Source organism: Gymnoscopelus microlampas (assembly GCF_963454915.1).
Source record: "Gymnoscopelus microlampas genome assembly, chromosome: 14".
In the NCBI taxonomy this organism is placed as follows: Eukaryota; Metazoa; Chordata; class Actinopteri; order Myctophiformes; family Myctophidae; genus Gymnoscopelus; species Gymnoscopelus microlampas.
The window spans coordinates 51,690,778-51,705,406 of NC_139951.1; the positions used below are offsets into that span (position 1 = coordinate 51,690,778).

General features: G+C 44.0%; 1 protein-coding gene across 1 annotated transcript in view; it reads left to right on the forward strand.

Moving 5' to 3' along the window:
- LOC311060302 (uncharacterized protein) overlaps window positions 1–14,629 on the forward strand; it is a gene marked incomplete at both ends in the record, with an annotated part of 36,907 nt that extends 22,278 nt beyond the window's left edge. The window contains 16 exons of the mRNA XM_084078439.1: window positions 969–1,120; window positions 1,701–1,820; window positions 2,207–2,351; window positions 2,618–2,760; window positions 2,932–3,068; window positions 3,257–3,350; window positions 4,473–4,525; window positions 5,490–5,595; window positions 8,633–8,845; window positions 10,441–10,522; window positions 11,832–11,948; window positions 12,265–12,428; window positions 13,224–13,350; window positions 13,931–14,041; window positions 14,221–14,479; window positions 14,605–14,629. Coding sequence (XP_083934565.1) covers window positions 969–1,120; window positions 1,701–1,820; window positions 2,207–2,351; window positions 2,618–2,760; window positions 2,932–3,068; window positions 3,257–3,350; window positions 4,473–4,525; window positions 5,490–5,595; window positions 8,633–8,845; window positions 10,441–10,522; window positions 11,832–11,948; window positions 12,265–12,428; window positions 13,224–13,350; window positions 13,931–14,041; window positions 14,221–14,479; window positions 14,605–14,629 — 2,048 coding nt within the window. The remainder of the gene's footprint in view (window positions 1–968; window positions 1,121–1,700; window positions 1,821–2,206; window positions 2,352–2,617; window positions 2,761–2,931; window positions 3,069–3,256; window positions 3,351–4,472; window positions 4,526–5,489; window positions 5,596–8,632; window positions 8,846–10,440; window positions 10,523–11,831; window positions 11,949–12,264; window positions 12,429–13,223; window positions 13,351–13,930; window positions 14,042–14,220; window positions 14,480–14,604) is intronic.

A 14,629-nucleotide genomic window follows, 5' to 3' on the forward strand; every position in this document is an offset into this window, starting at 1 on the left:
AAACAAAAATCGTCTCACTACACGTCACGAGGCATTGTGTGAGCTTGTAGATCGGCAGAGATTGATGAGTGATAGAAAAGGACGGGGCCAATTACAGACCCCCTTGCGCACCCATCTAAGTATATAGGGTTTAAGTCATTGAACCCCTATATGTACTTCACACAATGAATAAAGAAAACGACTTCCATTTTCACTTTAAAAATTATAAAACATTTTTTTGCACTCAAAGGCTACATGCCAATGTCTGGATAAGTCTCTGCCACCTTGTGTAGTGATGGACGGCGACCAGGCGTGTGTTTCCAAACCTAACATTTCTTGAAGTTCTGTGCCTTGTAGAATAACAAGTGTATAACCTAGTTTAACCATGCAGTCAAATGGCCAATAGTTCACTCCTGGCCCTTGCAAATGGAAACGGTCATTGTTTTCCTTTTTTTTTTTATTATTGTGATTTATTGCATTTGTATATTGTACATTAGTCAAAGCATCTGTGGACTAGTGACTCCTCAGTAAAATGTAAAATGGAATGTCACAGTTTTAAGTAAACCAATACTAAAAATCTTTGAATGGGATTGTGTGTTAATAGTGATGTTTTGTTTGTTTTTGCATGATCAAAATTTTGATTTGCAAATTCTTATCTGTATTTACGATTAGAGGTTGGGTGTTCACTAATGTCTATGGTAAGTTTACGGTAACTTTTGATTGAAAAATAAGGCCCTGCTACAAATAATAACTTCTCTAGCTGTGGTCTTTTGGAGCAGTAAGGATGAAGTCATTAGTAGACACAATTTCGGGTTTTATCGTATTTGTTGGCTATTCACTAAATCCAATGCCATCTGCAAACTCACAACACCTTGCATCGCCTATTTTCGCCACTAAATAGGCAATTTATGAAATATTGGAAGAGGGTTTGTGCCCAATAGCAATGGTCTGAGACTAAAGAACCCTACCTCCCCCTTCGCCCCTTGCAGGAGGAAACAAACTGCAGACCACGGCGAAAGCGGATGAGATGAAGGCGGCGGAGATATCCAAGCCAACGCCACCCTCCATGGCTGCCCCAGAGACCAAGAATGATATCTCTGATTGGCTGTCTGCGGCGGCGCTAGCTGCACTGCAGAACGACGTGTTGGACACGACTACGTTGAAGAGGTATTCTGACAGTTCACTTGGGTGTTGCTTGCCAAAAATAACTGATCTACATGCTAACACGTCGCATCACGACACATTGTTAGCTTGTAGATCAGTTATTTTTGTGAGTATAGATTATATTGTTAAATTGTCCTTTTTTTTAGTAAGGCAAAAAAGTGTGCACACCTGCAGCAGCCCAAATAGGGAGACAGCTGTTTTTTGTTTAACAAACCCCACTGGCCATGAACCAGAGGGGAAGGCCAGTGCTGTGGATGTGGGGATGTAATCGTTATATATTGCACTCCATCAAACACAAGTATAAAAGAGTTAAAATGAAGACTGGCTCTGAGTCTGCCGTACAATTGTATTTTTACGGCGTTGCTCGGCAACACCCTACCTGTCTATGAGAGGGTCTGTGTGTCACAAACCACAGGACCGATCAGTGCTAAACTTTGCATGCACGCTACACAGAATTAACTCCACATTGGAGCCATGCTGTTGGATCCTATAAGAGTTCAAGTTAAAAACCACTGCTATAGAGGGAATTGAACATTTTGTGTTACCCATCTCCTTAGGTCCGCAACGATGAAGGCAAAGTCATCCGCTTCCACTGCAAGCTGTGTGAATGCAGTTTCAACCATCCCAACGCGAAGGAGATGCATCTGAAGGGAAGGAGGCATCGACTGCAGTACAAGGTTGGTACATTTTCATAGGTGCAGGCACAAGTGTTATTATGCCTAATGTATTATCTTTGGCTGATGTCGCTTGCTGATAAGAACTGATCTTCAAGTCATGTTTTAGCTGGGACAACGTTATTTTTAGCATGACAGATTTTTAGACCGAAGCGAGTAATCTACACGACCCAGGACACTAGACTGAACTATTTTGAATGGTTAAACAATAAGTCATAAGTTGATCATGCCGTCATCTGTCCTGACATTTCCTCTTCACCTGGTCTTCCTCATATGATTGAATTTTCTGTGGCTATTTTAATCCATTTTATGACACATTAATACAAATTAAATCAATTGCAGATTTATCAATAAGCTTGTGCAATCTTGTTTTGTCTTCATTTGCCAAGAAATTTGAAATTCCTAGTACCTCAGACTTAAAAGTCTATGATGACTTGAACACTGAAGTTGACGAGGAGGCGTTTCAGTTTTTTATAAAGAAACCAGACCTTGGTGTGTTGGAGATTTGTTCACCCCAAGACCCAAATCCTGAAGGTGAGTTCTGTTGCTTATCAACATGGAGCCTTATAGCCTCATCCATACAGTCCTGGCTAACCTAAAATGTCACACAGGTATATTGTTGTACTTTGAAATGATCTTTGTTTCTATACGCCCAATGTAAGTAAAAGAGAGAAAGTGTCTGAGGAAGAACTTTGTTGGTGTGTGGATCCTTCCGTATCTAATGTGAGCTTTTTACATTACACTTGCCACAAACATTCCTCTCTTGCTAATCACACTTGTTATGTCAACATTATTGCTAGATTCAGTGAGCCCCTCTGCAAGCAATTCCATTGCCAGCAGCAGCAGCTCCTTTCTCAGCTCTGGTGCAGACAATGACGGGGACTCGGATGACACCATCAGTCCTGCTCCAAGAAACAGAGCTGACCTGACTCGTCTCGCTCAGGTAAGCGTTGCTTTTTTGGGGGGGGGGGGGGGGGGGGGGGGCGGTCATGGTTTACATTTTTGTCACCTTAAATATACTTGGCCACCAAATGTAGTGGCCTGTACAACCAGTGCTTTAAAATATTACTGTCTATCCCTGTGTTTCCCCTCCCTTTTTTTTACTTCCACTTAGATGGTTGAAAAAATTCTGAAGGACAGACCTGGCGGAGAGAGGATCCTTACCGAGTATGCTCGGACAAAAAGCCTAACGGATACCAGAAGACGCGACATGGTGAAGATATTGGTTGCACACATGGCAAGTGAACATGGGTATGTTGTCATCTAAAAATTATGCACCCAATGCGCAATTTTGGTTGTACTTGGTGCAGGCCAAAATCCTCCTTTTTGCAGAAGGCAGCGGCACAGCAATACTTTTGTTTGGATCTCATACGTGTGTGTGTGTGTGTGTGTGTGTGTGTGTGTGTGTGTGTGTGTGTGTGTGTGTGTGTGTACTGTAGGACGAGTCCTTCAAGGCGTGTTAAAGAGGACTATGCACAGGGCATCACTGCCTTATTCCCATACCTGGCCGATCCCCAGGGAAATATGGGCTATGTAAGTACATAAAACACCAGTCTAACGCACATTTACACATGCTCATTAAAACCAAATGACACTTTTCCCCCCTCTTTTCGTCTTGTGTTTTAGGAACAGTATTACAATCCAGTAGATGGGAGTGGGTTTCTGGCATGGCGAGTGAAATCCCTTCAAAAAGAAGCATCAGACGGACAAAAAAAGAGCAGAAATGTTCAGCCACTGACGGGTGTGTGATTTTGATTGTAGCTAGAATTTAAGGGGGAAGTCACATGTTCACACACACACACACACACACACACACACACACACACACACACACACACACACACACACACACACACACACAGACACACACAGACACACACACACACACACACACCACACACACACACACACACACACACACACACACACACACACACACACACACACACACACACACACAGGAAGAACCAGTGCAACATGTCATGTTTCCCCCAGTCCACTGTCTAGCAACTGTGAAGATGGATCCTTATAGTAAATGCATATCACTGGAAAGTATTGCAGCAGTATATGTTGTTTCTACACTGTTACAGGTGGTCCAAATGCTGGCGACAGAGCTCCCGTCTGTGAGGAAAACCAGCTAACCACAGAAACCCAGTGTCGTGAGGCCATTGTATATGTGGCTGTATGTATGTATGTATGTGGCTCTTCAACTGCCTTGCATTAACCCACTAAGACCTGAGGAAGCGTCTGTGTCACTTTTTCATTTGAGCTAAAAAGCATTATTTTACACGTTGACTATTCAAAAATAGCAGATATACAAGCTCATAGCGCGGCACCGAGTGCCGTGCTATGAGCTTGTAGATCTGCTATTTAAAAAAAATATATATTCTTTTAAAGCGAACAATAACTCAAATCTTTGCTTCTGGGGGTCCATGGAACAAAATATTTTGAGATGGGGGTCCGCGACCAAATTCATATCATTTTGGGGGGTCCTTTACATTTAGTCTGCCTGTAGATAGTGCTTTTGTAATAGTTTCTAATTGTAACACTCCTCATACTGCATGAGTTGTTGTAGCCTATATCGTCTTAGTAACATTATTATGTTTTCTCCATCAAAGCATGCATGCTGTACGTGTGAAACATCTTGACCGGCAGAAATACATCTGCTTTGAGGGACTGACTGTCTTTTACATCATTTCTGGAGTGTGGTGAGTGAAACATTGTTCCACAGCATGCCCTATGCCATTGATGGTGTACAAATGATTGGGGTCCATTTGGTTCCATTTTTACACTGTCTTAACATTGATTTTACAATATAAATTGGGGTCCCAGAGATAGACATGCCATTAAATGGGGGTCCTTGATATTAAAATGGTTGAGAATCACTGCTAGAGCCGTAAAAGTCTTATTATGGGGGTCCCTGGCATATCTTTTCAAATGGGGGCCTGTGGGCTAATTGTCAATTTGGGGGGTCCTTGACATGAAAAATTGAGAACCACTGTCATATGCAACAACATGCTGGGTGTACAGTACAAGGCACAATCCATTTTATTTAGGATAGAGTGATTCAATGTCTTCAGTAGGGCTGTCAATCTTCCTCATATGATTGAATTTTCTGTGGCTATTTTAATCCATTTTTATGACACATTAATACAAATTAAATCAATTGCACAACAGATTTATCAATAAGCTTGTGCAATCTTGTTTTGTCTTCAGTTGCCAAGAAATTTGAAATTCCTAGTACCTCAGACTTAAAAGTCTATGATGACTTGAACACTGAAGTTGACGAGGAGGCGTTTCAGTTTTTTATGAAGAAACCAGACCTTGGTGTGTTGGAGATTTGTTCACCCCAAGACCCAAATCCTGAAGGTGAGTTCTGTTGCTTATCAACATGGAGCCTTATAGCCTCATCCATACAGTCCTGGCTAACCTAAAATGTCACACAGGTATATTTTTGTACTTTGAAATGATCTTTGTTTCTATACGCCCAATGTAAGTAAAAGAGAGAAAGTGTCTGAGGAAGAACTTTGTTGGTGTGTGGATCCTTCCGTATCTAATGTGAGCTTTTTACATTACACTTGCCACAAACATTCCTCTCTTGCTAATCACACTTGTTATGTCAACATTATTGCTAGATTCAGTGAGCCCCTCTGCAAGCAATTCCATTGCCAGCAGCAGCAGCTCCTTTCTCAGCTCTGGTGCAGACAATGACGGGGACTCGGATGACACCATCAGTCCTGCTCCAAGAAACAGAGCTGACCTGACTCGTCTCGCTCAGGTAAGCGTTGCTTTTTTTGGGGGGGGGGGCGGTCATGGTTTACATTTTTGTCACCTTAAATATACTTGGCCACCAAATGTAGTGGCCTGTAGGACCAGTGCTTTAAAATATTACTGTCTATCCCTGTGTTTCCCCTCCCTTTTTTTTACTTCCACTTAGATGGTTGAAAAAATTCTGAAGGACAGACCTGGCGGAGAGAGGATCATTACCGAGTATGCTCGGATAAAAAGCCTAACGGATACCAGAAGACGCGACATGGTGAAGATATTGGTTGCACACATGGCAAGTGAACATGGGTATGTTGTCATCTAAAAATTATGCACCCAATGCGCAATTTTGGTTGTACTTGGTGCAGGCCAAAATCCTCCTTTTTGCAGAAGGCAGGGGCACAGCAATACTTTTGTTTGGATCTCATACGGTGTGTGTGTGTGTGTGTGTGTGTGTGTGTGTGTGTGTGTGTGTGTGTGTGTGTGTGTGTGTGTGTGTGTGTGTGTGTGTGTGTGTGTGTGTGTGTGTGTGTGTGTGTGTGTGTGTGTGTGTACTGTAGGACGAGTCCTTCAAGGCGTGTTAAAGAGGACTATGCACAGGGCATCACTGCCTTATTCCCATACCTGGCCGATCCCCAGGGAAATATGGGCTATGTAAGTACATAAAACACCAGTCAAACGCACATTTACACATGCTCATTAAAACCAAATGACACTTTTCCCCCCTCTTTTCGTCTTGTGTTTTAGGAACAGTATTACAATCCAGTAGATGGGAGTGGGTTTCTGGCATGGCGAGTGAAATCCCTTCAAAAAGAAGCATCAGACGGACAAAAAAAGAGCAGAAATGTTCAGCCACTGACGGGTGTGTGATTTTGATTGTAGCTAGAATTTAAGGGGGAAGTCACATGTTCACACACACACACACACACACACACACACACACACACACACACGAAGAACCAGTGCAACATGTCATGTTTCCCCCAGTCCACTGTCTAGCAACTGTGAAGATGGATCCTTATAGTAAATGCATATCACTGGAAAGTATTACAGCAGTATATGTGGTTTCTACACTGTTACAGGTGGTCCAAATGCTGGCGACAGAGCTCCCGTCTGTGAGGAAAACCAGCTAACCACAGAAACCCAGTGTCGTGAGGCCATTGTATATGTGGCTGTATGTATGTATGTATGTGGCTCTTCAACTGCCTTGCATTAACCCACTAAGACCTGAGGAAGCGTCTGTGTCACTTTTTCATTTGAGCTAAAAAGCATTATTTTACACGTTGACTATTCAAAAATAGCAGATATACAAGCTCATAGCGCGGCACCGAGTGCCGTGCTATGAGTTTGTAGATCTGCTATTTTTTGAAAATATATATTCTTTTAAAGCGAACAATAACTCAAATCTTTGCTTCTGGGGGTCCATGGAACAAAATATTTTGAGATGGGGGTCCGCGACCAAATTCATCGTGATAATATCGTAATCGTGATATTTTTGGCCACCATTATCGTGATATGACATTTTCATATCGTCCCATCCCTAGCTGAGGCATCTGGTGGGATATAAACGACAGACAGGATGATAGAAGAGAACTCTCTCGGCCGATAGAAGGGCTTACACATGAGCATCAGACACTCCAACTCCGGTGTGCAGGTTCGTGACGTTAAAGTATTTTAACGTCAGAACACCATCTCGTGTTGATATAACAACAAACACCGCCCCCGCATTGTTTGCGCGAGTCTACTTTGGAGCGGTCGGCTCGGTGTAGCGTGAAGCCAGCCTGTTGCACCGAGGAATCCGGAATCTCCTCATCCAGCCATGTTTCTGTGAGGCATATAGCTGCGGCGTCCTTATAGTCCCTCTGAGTACGGATGAGCATAGCAAGTTCTTCTGCAAGGGAAAGTGCGACATTGTATCATATTGGTCCCTGAATCTGAACAAAGCAAACGCACTACTGGTTTGAAAACACACTTAATGCGTTACTTTTGAGCGTCCTGTGTATCACAAAAACCTTAACGTTATCGGTCTCTCCACTCTCGCCACTTCTAACATTATCTGTCCTTCCATTGTCATGTCCTCCTCTCATCCAGGGCTATGAGTGGCTGCAGTGTGGAGGTGTTTAAGAGGATGGGCACGCTGTACTCTGAAATGAGCGTCCACGAGCGCTCTCTGGACTACTTCATCGACCTGCTGCACAAAGACCAGCTGGATGAGACCATTCAAGTGGAGCCACTCACCAAGGCCATCAAATACTACCAGGTAACAACAATACAGGACCTCTAGGCTGCCATCTAGCATTTAAAACATGCACACATTTGTGTGTGTGTGTGTGTGTGTGTGTGTGTGTGTGTGTGTGTGTGTGTGTGTGTGTGTGTGTGTGTGTGTGTGTGTGTGTGTGTGTGTGTGTGTGTGTGTGTGTGTGTGTGTGTGTGTGTGTGTGTGTGTGTGTGTGTGTGTGTGTGTGTGTGTGTGTGTCTCTCTCCATGGAAAAACTGTGCATGTGCCTGTTCTGCATTAATACGCATTCAACGTATTCATGCTTGTTACTTGTCTGTAAGTTACTCACTACTGTCACCCAACGTTTCCCCCCCTGAGAGAACATTTGGCAACAGTGGCAAGGAAAAAACTCTCCTTTTAACCACTTAAACCCTATACTTAGTTGACTGGATTCCCAAGAACTCTATTCTAGATCCACTCCTGTTTTCGCTCTACACTGAAATACATCGTCATCAAATGTTTGCGATAGGGTTCATGTGGTTATTGGGAAGAAACCTTGGGCAGAACCAGGCTCTACAGGGTGGGCGCCCCTGAGATACAGGGGAATGGAGAGAGAGAATAAGTGCCTGGTGTGCATGGATTCAAGTTCTCGCCACGACTGATTTCAGTCATTTGTATTCCATAGCCAGCATGTCTTCTATGGCATCATGTTGCGCACCTATGCTCTCAATGCGCCTGCGACTGTTTCACAAATCACACATTACGACTTGGTCATACAAACCTTTTTCAGTCGTGAGATTGTATTTTGCTTTAATCCATGGGTGTGTCTCAGTTCATCCAGAGTGGCCTGGACTGTGTGGCAGTGGCGTCGGCTCGCCTGCGGGCCTTCCTGACCGCCGGTCAGGAGAGCTCCAGCCTCTGCATCCTGCTGAAGGACCTGGACACCTCCTGCTCCGACATCAGACAGTTCTGCAAGAAGATCCGTCGCCGCATGCCCGGAACGGACGTGATGGGAGCACCCGCCGCTGTCATGTTTGGACCACAGGTACACATACACCCATTCTACTGTCTGTACGGGTCAGTGATTCTCAAACCTTTGAATTTCAACGACCCCCCCCCCCCCCCCTAATTTCTATGTGCACTAGGCCACAGACCCCCATTTGATGCAATTCATCTCTGGGGTCAATTCTTCATCTCTGGGAACCCCAATCTACCCTGTACAATATTTTTTCAATTAAACAAAAAGCTACTTTTTGATATAATCTTTCACTGATATATTTTTCACAATGACCATTCCACATACAGCTTCTCTTAGAGTGTTTGCCGTTGACAACCGGGAATGTATTTCTTTGTGTACTTTTACAGTTAATAACAGGATTCCCACTGTCATGAATTTCCTGGATATATTTTGAAATGAGAAAAACTGTCTGCCAGGCCTGGAAAATGTTTGGAATTCATCAAATGTTTTGGAAGATGTTTGGATATACATAGTTTTTGGCTATTGATTTTGTTCATAAAAAACATGTCTAACATTTCATGAAATATGTAACATGGTAAAATGCAGTGCTGCGTGAGAGCTGCCTATTATACAGAACATCACGTAACAAAAATAATACATCTACAAGCTAAGAACAAACGTTGTTAGCTTGTAGATCTGTTCTGTCATGTGACGCCTTTGCTCGAGGTCTGTCTTGGGGCATTGATGGAGTAAGAGCCTCATTATTGCCACCATACGATTGATATAGGCCTGGAAATAGGGTGAAAAAGTTATGGAAAAGTTTTGAAAATGACCAGGTAAAAATGTGTGGGAACCCTGACCAGTGCTTTAAAATATTACTGTCTATCCCTGTGTCTCCCTTTTTTTTACTTCCACTTAGATGGTTGAAAAAATTCTGAAGGACAGACCTGGCGGAGAGAGGATCCTTACCGAGTATGCTCGGACAAAAAGCCGGATACCAGAAGACGCGACATGGTGAAGATATTGGTTGCACACATGGCAAGTGAACATGGGTATGTTGTCATCTAAAAATTATGCACCCAATACACAATTTTGGTTGTACTTGGTGCAGGCCAAAATCCTCCTTTTTGCAGAAGGCAGCGGCACAGCAATACTTTTGTTTGGATCTCATACGTGTGTGTGTGTGTGTGTGTGTGTGTGTGTGTGTGTGTGTGTACTGTAGGACAAGTCCTTCAAGGCGTGTTAAAGAGGACTATGCAAAGGGCATCACTGCCTTATTCCCATACCTGGCCGATCCCCAGGGAAATTTGGGCTATGTAAGTACATAAAACACCAGTCTAACGCACATTTACACATGCTCATTAAAACCAAATGACACTTTTCCCACCTCTTTTCTTCTTGTGTTTTGATTCCAAACATGCAAACATGACCCGCTTTAATGACTTCAGTCTATATTAGTAGCTTAATGACTAGTATTAACATTCTATTGTCTTTTTTATGTCCAATGTATTTGTATTTAAGTTCATAAAGTTAACATAAGTATAACTAAATGCATTTGAAATGAAATAAAAATGATACTTTTCAGGATTCCAATAGCAAACATTAGGTCATCAAAGTTGCATCACCCCTGGTCTAGATAAAGAGCATCTGATAAGTGACTACATTGTCCTGTGTTTCCTCAGGTTGTAAACACAGACAGGGTGACGATGGACCTCGCTCTGAGCCCCCTGAGACAAGACCACCTGAATAACAACAGCACAGGCAGTACCGTAGGACCATAGAGGTATGCGTAGGACGCGCAGCTTGTCAGTCACCGCGGGGAGGCGGGACATGGGAAGTGGAGCAGAGTGTGAGAGAGGAGCTTAAGTTTTACTAAATTATTAAAAATGTTAAACGGCATCGCCGATCCGAGCGCATTAATGCAGATTAACCGCGCGCTAGTATTGCTTTTTTTGGTACCTTTGAGAAATCTCTGCAACTTCTAAGCGACGAGCTATTAGCCCGAGACGAGACAGTGGTACCCGCGACTACGAGAGAGAGTGCTTTAACCGACAAGGGACCCTGGATACCGCCTTCCCAAATACAAAAAAGGTAAACAGGGGCTAGTGTAACCCTATGAGTCATGAGCCAAATTGCAATACCGAAAATCTCGGCCACTCGCTCACTCCCACTCGGTCACTCCGACTTCGAACCGGAAGTAGTCGCGGTCCAATTGTTCATGTGCGTCTTGGAGGAGGCGAGTGGAGTCGAGTGGAGGAGGCTCTCCACTTCCGCATTGAGCGAGTGTACATCAAGTGTATCCTCGACCACTCTCAACAGCTCCTCCGCGGCAGATTTCCGCATCACGTGTACACTTGTTTTTGTTTTTTTCCCCTTCTCCCGTGACGTATACATGGTCCGCCTCCTCCACATGTGCCGAAAACACCGCCCCCCCCCCCCCCCCCCCCCCCCCTTGCCCCCGCCGCTCACTCGTTGCGCATCTCTCACACACACACACACACACACACACACACACACACACACACATTCTGGGGGGAACATTAGCCGAAAATTGCAGATCTACAAGCTGAAGGACATTTTGTGTCAAATCTTCATTATCATGGCTGTGACCAGACGAGGTGCCATTAGCACTGTCTTGATTAAAAATGTTTACTCTTGCAGTGTAACGACGAGGCTCTCTTTGCAATTTCACTGCTATCTTTAAGCTGGCGCCCATTATAAGCTGATATGGACATTAACCTCAGATACAGTATGAAATTCTCATTTACTGAGCGATGCCCACATTTATTGCACTCAATAAATGTCATGATCCAATTTAGCAGGTATCACTTGTTACAACAGTGTCTGCAAATTCTGCATGTTTGATATGGATCCCTTAACTCGATTGAACCGAGAACTTTCCAGTTCCAAGACAGCTGCTCTACCCCTAGAGCCACTGCCTGATTGTTGGCATTGTTAAGGATGAAGAATTTAACAGTGTTCAATTTCTTGCTAGAAGTGGTTTAGCAGTTCAATAGGATCTGGTAAATCCTGGTAGTAATCTTTGGCCTTTTCCCGTCTTTGCTCTTGACAGCATTGGATGCCCGCCTGGAAGTGGGGCTGGAACAGCAAGCAGAGCTGATGCTCAAAATGATGGCCACTCTGCAGGCCGACTCCATCCTACAAGCCCTCACTTCAACTTCACCTACAGGTACACACACATACGGAGCAGGGAAGCAGCAGCAAATATTAAAATCTTAATACATTAATTGATTGGTTTGTAACTTGTTTTTAACGGATAATAAAGTAAATCTTGAATCATAGGACAAAAAAATCTACATTAATCACCCTTTTCTTATCAGTGTTTTACACTACGAAATAACTTGCACCTTTTTGATTTAGGTTCAGAATAGGTACTATTGGTGTACAACATTAGCGATCAATGATAGTCATTGTAGGTTCTTCCTGGTAGTCAAACCAGATGACATGACGTGTGTGTGTCTCTTCTCTCCACCCCCTGTCCCCAGTGGCCCAGGCCTCCAACGGGACAGATGACTCCCTGCTGAGGGGGCTGCAAGGGGGAGGATCCTCTCCTCCAGTCAGCAGCTTGATGGTGCAGGCCTCTTCTATCCCCATGCTGAGCGCTTGCTTCAACAAACTGTTCTCCATGCTGCAGGTCCACCATGTGCAGGTCAGAATGCAGTACCACTACCTAGTTAGAAAAAATCACACCCTGTGTGAAGAGAGTGGTGCCTTTGATGAGCCCCGTATTGATGTTGTCATCAATGTTTGTTTATTGGACACACACCCGGACAGACACACACCCGGACACACGGACACACAGACAAAGTCAGATATAGGAGTGGTTGGCACCACTCAAAAATCACACCCTGTGTGAAGGAAGCGGTGCCTTTGATGAGCCCGGTATTGATGTTGTCATCAATGTTTGTTTATTGGACACACACCCCGACAGACACACGGACACCCGGACACACGGACACACAGACAAAGTCAGATATAGAGCGGTTGGCACCGCTAAAAACTAAACAATAAATACAAGTTGAACCTGGTTTCAGGGCAGGAGGAGACGGAACAAATATCAATCTTTGCCATTCAGCATGGCTACATTACAGCAGATACTGTGCAATCAAAACACACATGCAAAAGGTTAGAGAGTTATGATGCGTTACGGCATGTCACTCTGTCCTTGTCCACCCATTCCCTTTCGACACTCCACAGCTTGGTATTTGGGAAACAGTGGCGGTAATGTAATGTGCCCCTTACCCTATGTGTCTGTGTTTTTCCATGGGTTCATGAAACCTTCGTCCGTTTTCAATTAGCTGTACTATAAACTCCCTGAATTCAATACCACTTCTACAGGCTTAGATTAAAACTGACTTCAAAGGCTTACAAGGTCACCATCAGTTGCATTTATTTACACATTTGGTGTGTTTCCATCCCACTGATGAGGTGTTTTGTGCTTTAGTTGGAGTCCCTTCTGCAGCTGTGGCTGACCCTCAGCCTCAACTCCTGCTCCAATGGCACAGAAGAGAGCGGCTCTGACATATTCATGTTCAATGCCAGCCGAGTGCCCGCCATCCCACTCAACCAAGGTCAGTGTTCATCATAATGCTGTATGTACTTTTCTGAGGGTGCCTGGTGACTCAGCCAGTTAGTGCAGGATAATTATGCTCCTAGGGAGCGTGAGGATATGGGTTTGAATCTGAATCCCCCATCTTGTCTTGCATTTCTCTCCTCCCTGTCTGCCTCTGAAATAAAGCATAAAATGAAAAAAAAAGAGAGAAAATAATCTATTCAAACGTGTAAAGTTTTGACCTACAGTGATTCCTCTAGTGGAAAAAAAAAATAAAGTACTGTGTGGAAACAGGTTTTATCTTCTCCGGCTTGCTAGTGAAAAAACTGATTTATGGGAGAGACGAGAAAAGGCTTTCAGTGTTAGAAAGCATGCTGTGTAGCAAGATGACTTAACCCCCAGCAGTAAATCTTGATTTGGCAAGCTGGCCGTCTTTAATACACGCACAACATACTATTCTTTGAATATTGTATTATTATTCGGGAAAAATGTACTGAAAGACCATAAAAGCTATCTTAATTTTAAAGGCAAAAAACATTTGTACACTATCAGAGTAATATTAACAACCAGGATTTTACTGCATGTGTATGTGTATTCAGCCTCCATCAGCAGTTTCCTTACCGTGCTGGCTTGGTATCCCAACACTTCCCTGAGGACCTGGTGTCTGGTTCTTCACTCGCTCACCCTCATGACGAACATGCCGGCCTGTGGTCAGTACTCAACACTTGGTATGTTTTTTTTAGAAAGAGGTTTATATATATCTAATCTGAATTAAGTCAGTGTTGTTGTTTTCAACCTTACCATTTTGTATGTGTATGATGAATGAATTAATAAATTACCCCCTTGGTTCCCTACGTAAGATACTGCTGACTTCCTTGGTTTTTTGCAGCCTCCAGCAATGGGCTGGGTGGTCAGGAAAGCACGGCTCAGCAGATGGTGTCCGACCCCACACTGGTGCATGTCCTGGTTCGCTTCCTCTCCGGCAGCAACCCCCACGGAACCAGCCAGCACAGCTCCCAGGTGGGCCCCACTGCCACCCAGGCCATGCAGGAGTTCCTCACCCGACTGCAGGTGCACCTGTCATCCACCTGCCCGCAGATGTTCAGCGAGTTCCTGCTCAAGCTCATGCACATCCTGTCCAATGAGAGGTACGAGTGTCTTGTCATGGTGTTCTGTGTAGTGACAACTTATGTGTTTCACTGCCATCATCCATGGACATACTTTGGTCCATGGAGTAAGTGCTTGTAATCCTAGGGTCTCTGTTTTGAAGCAGGAGTCGTCTTTACCACAAGTATTAA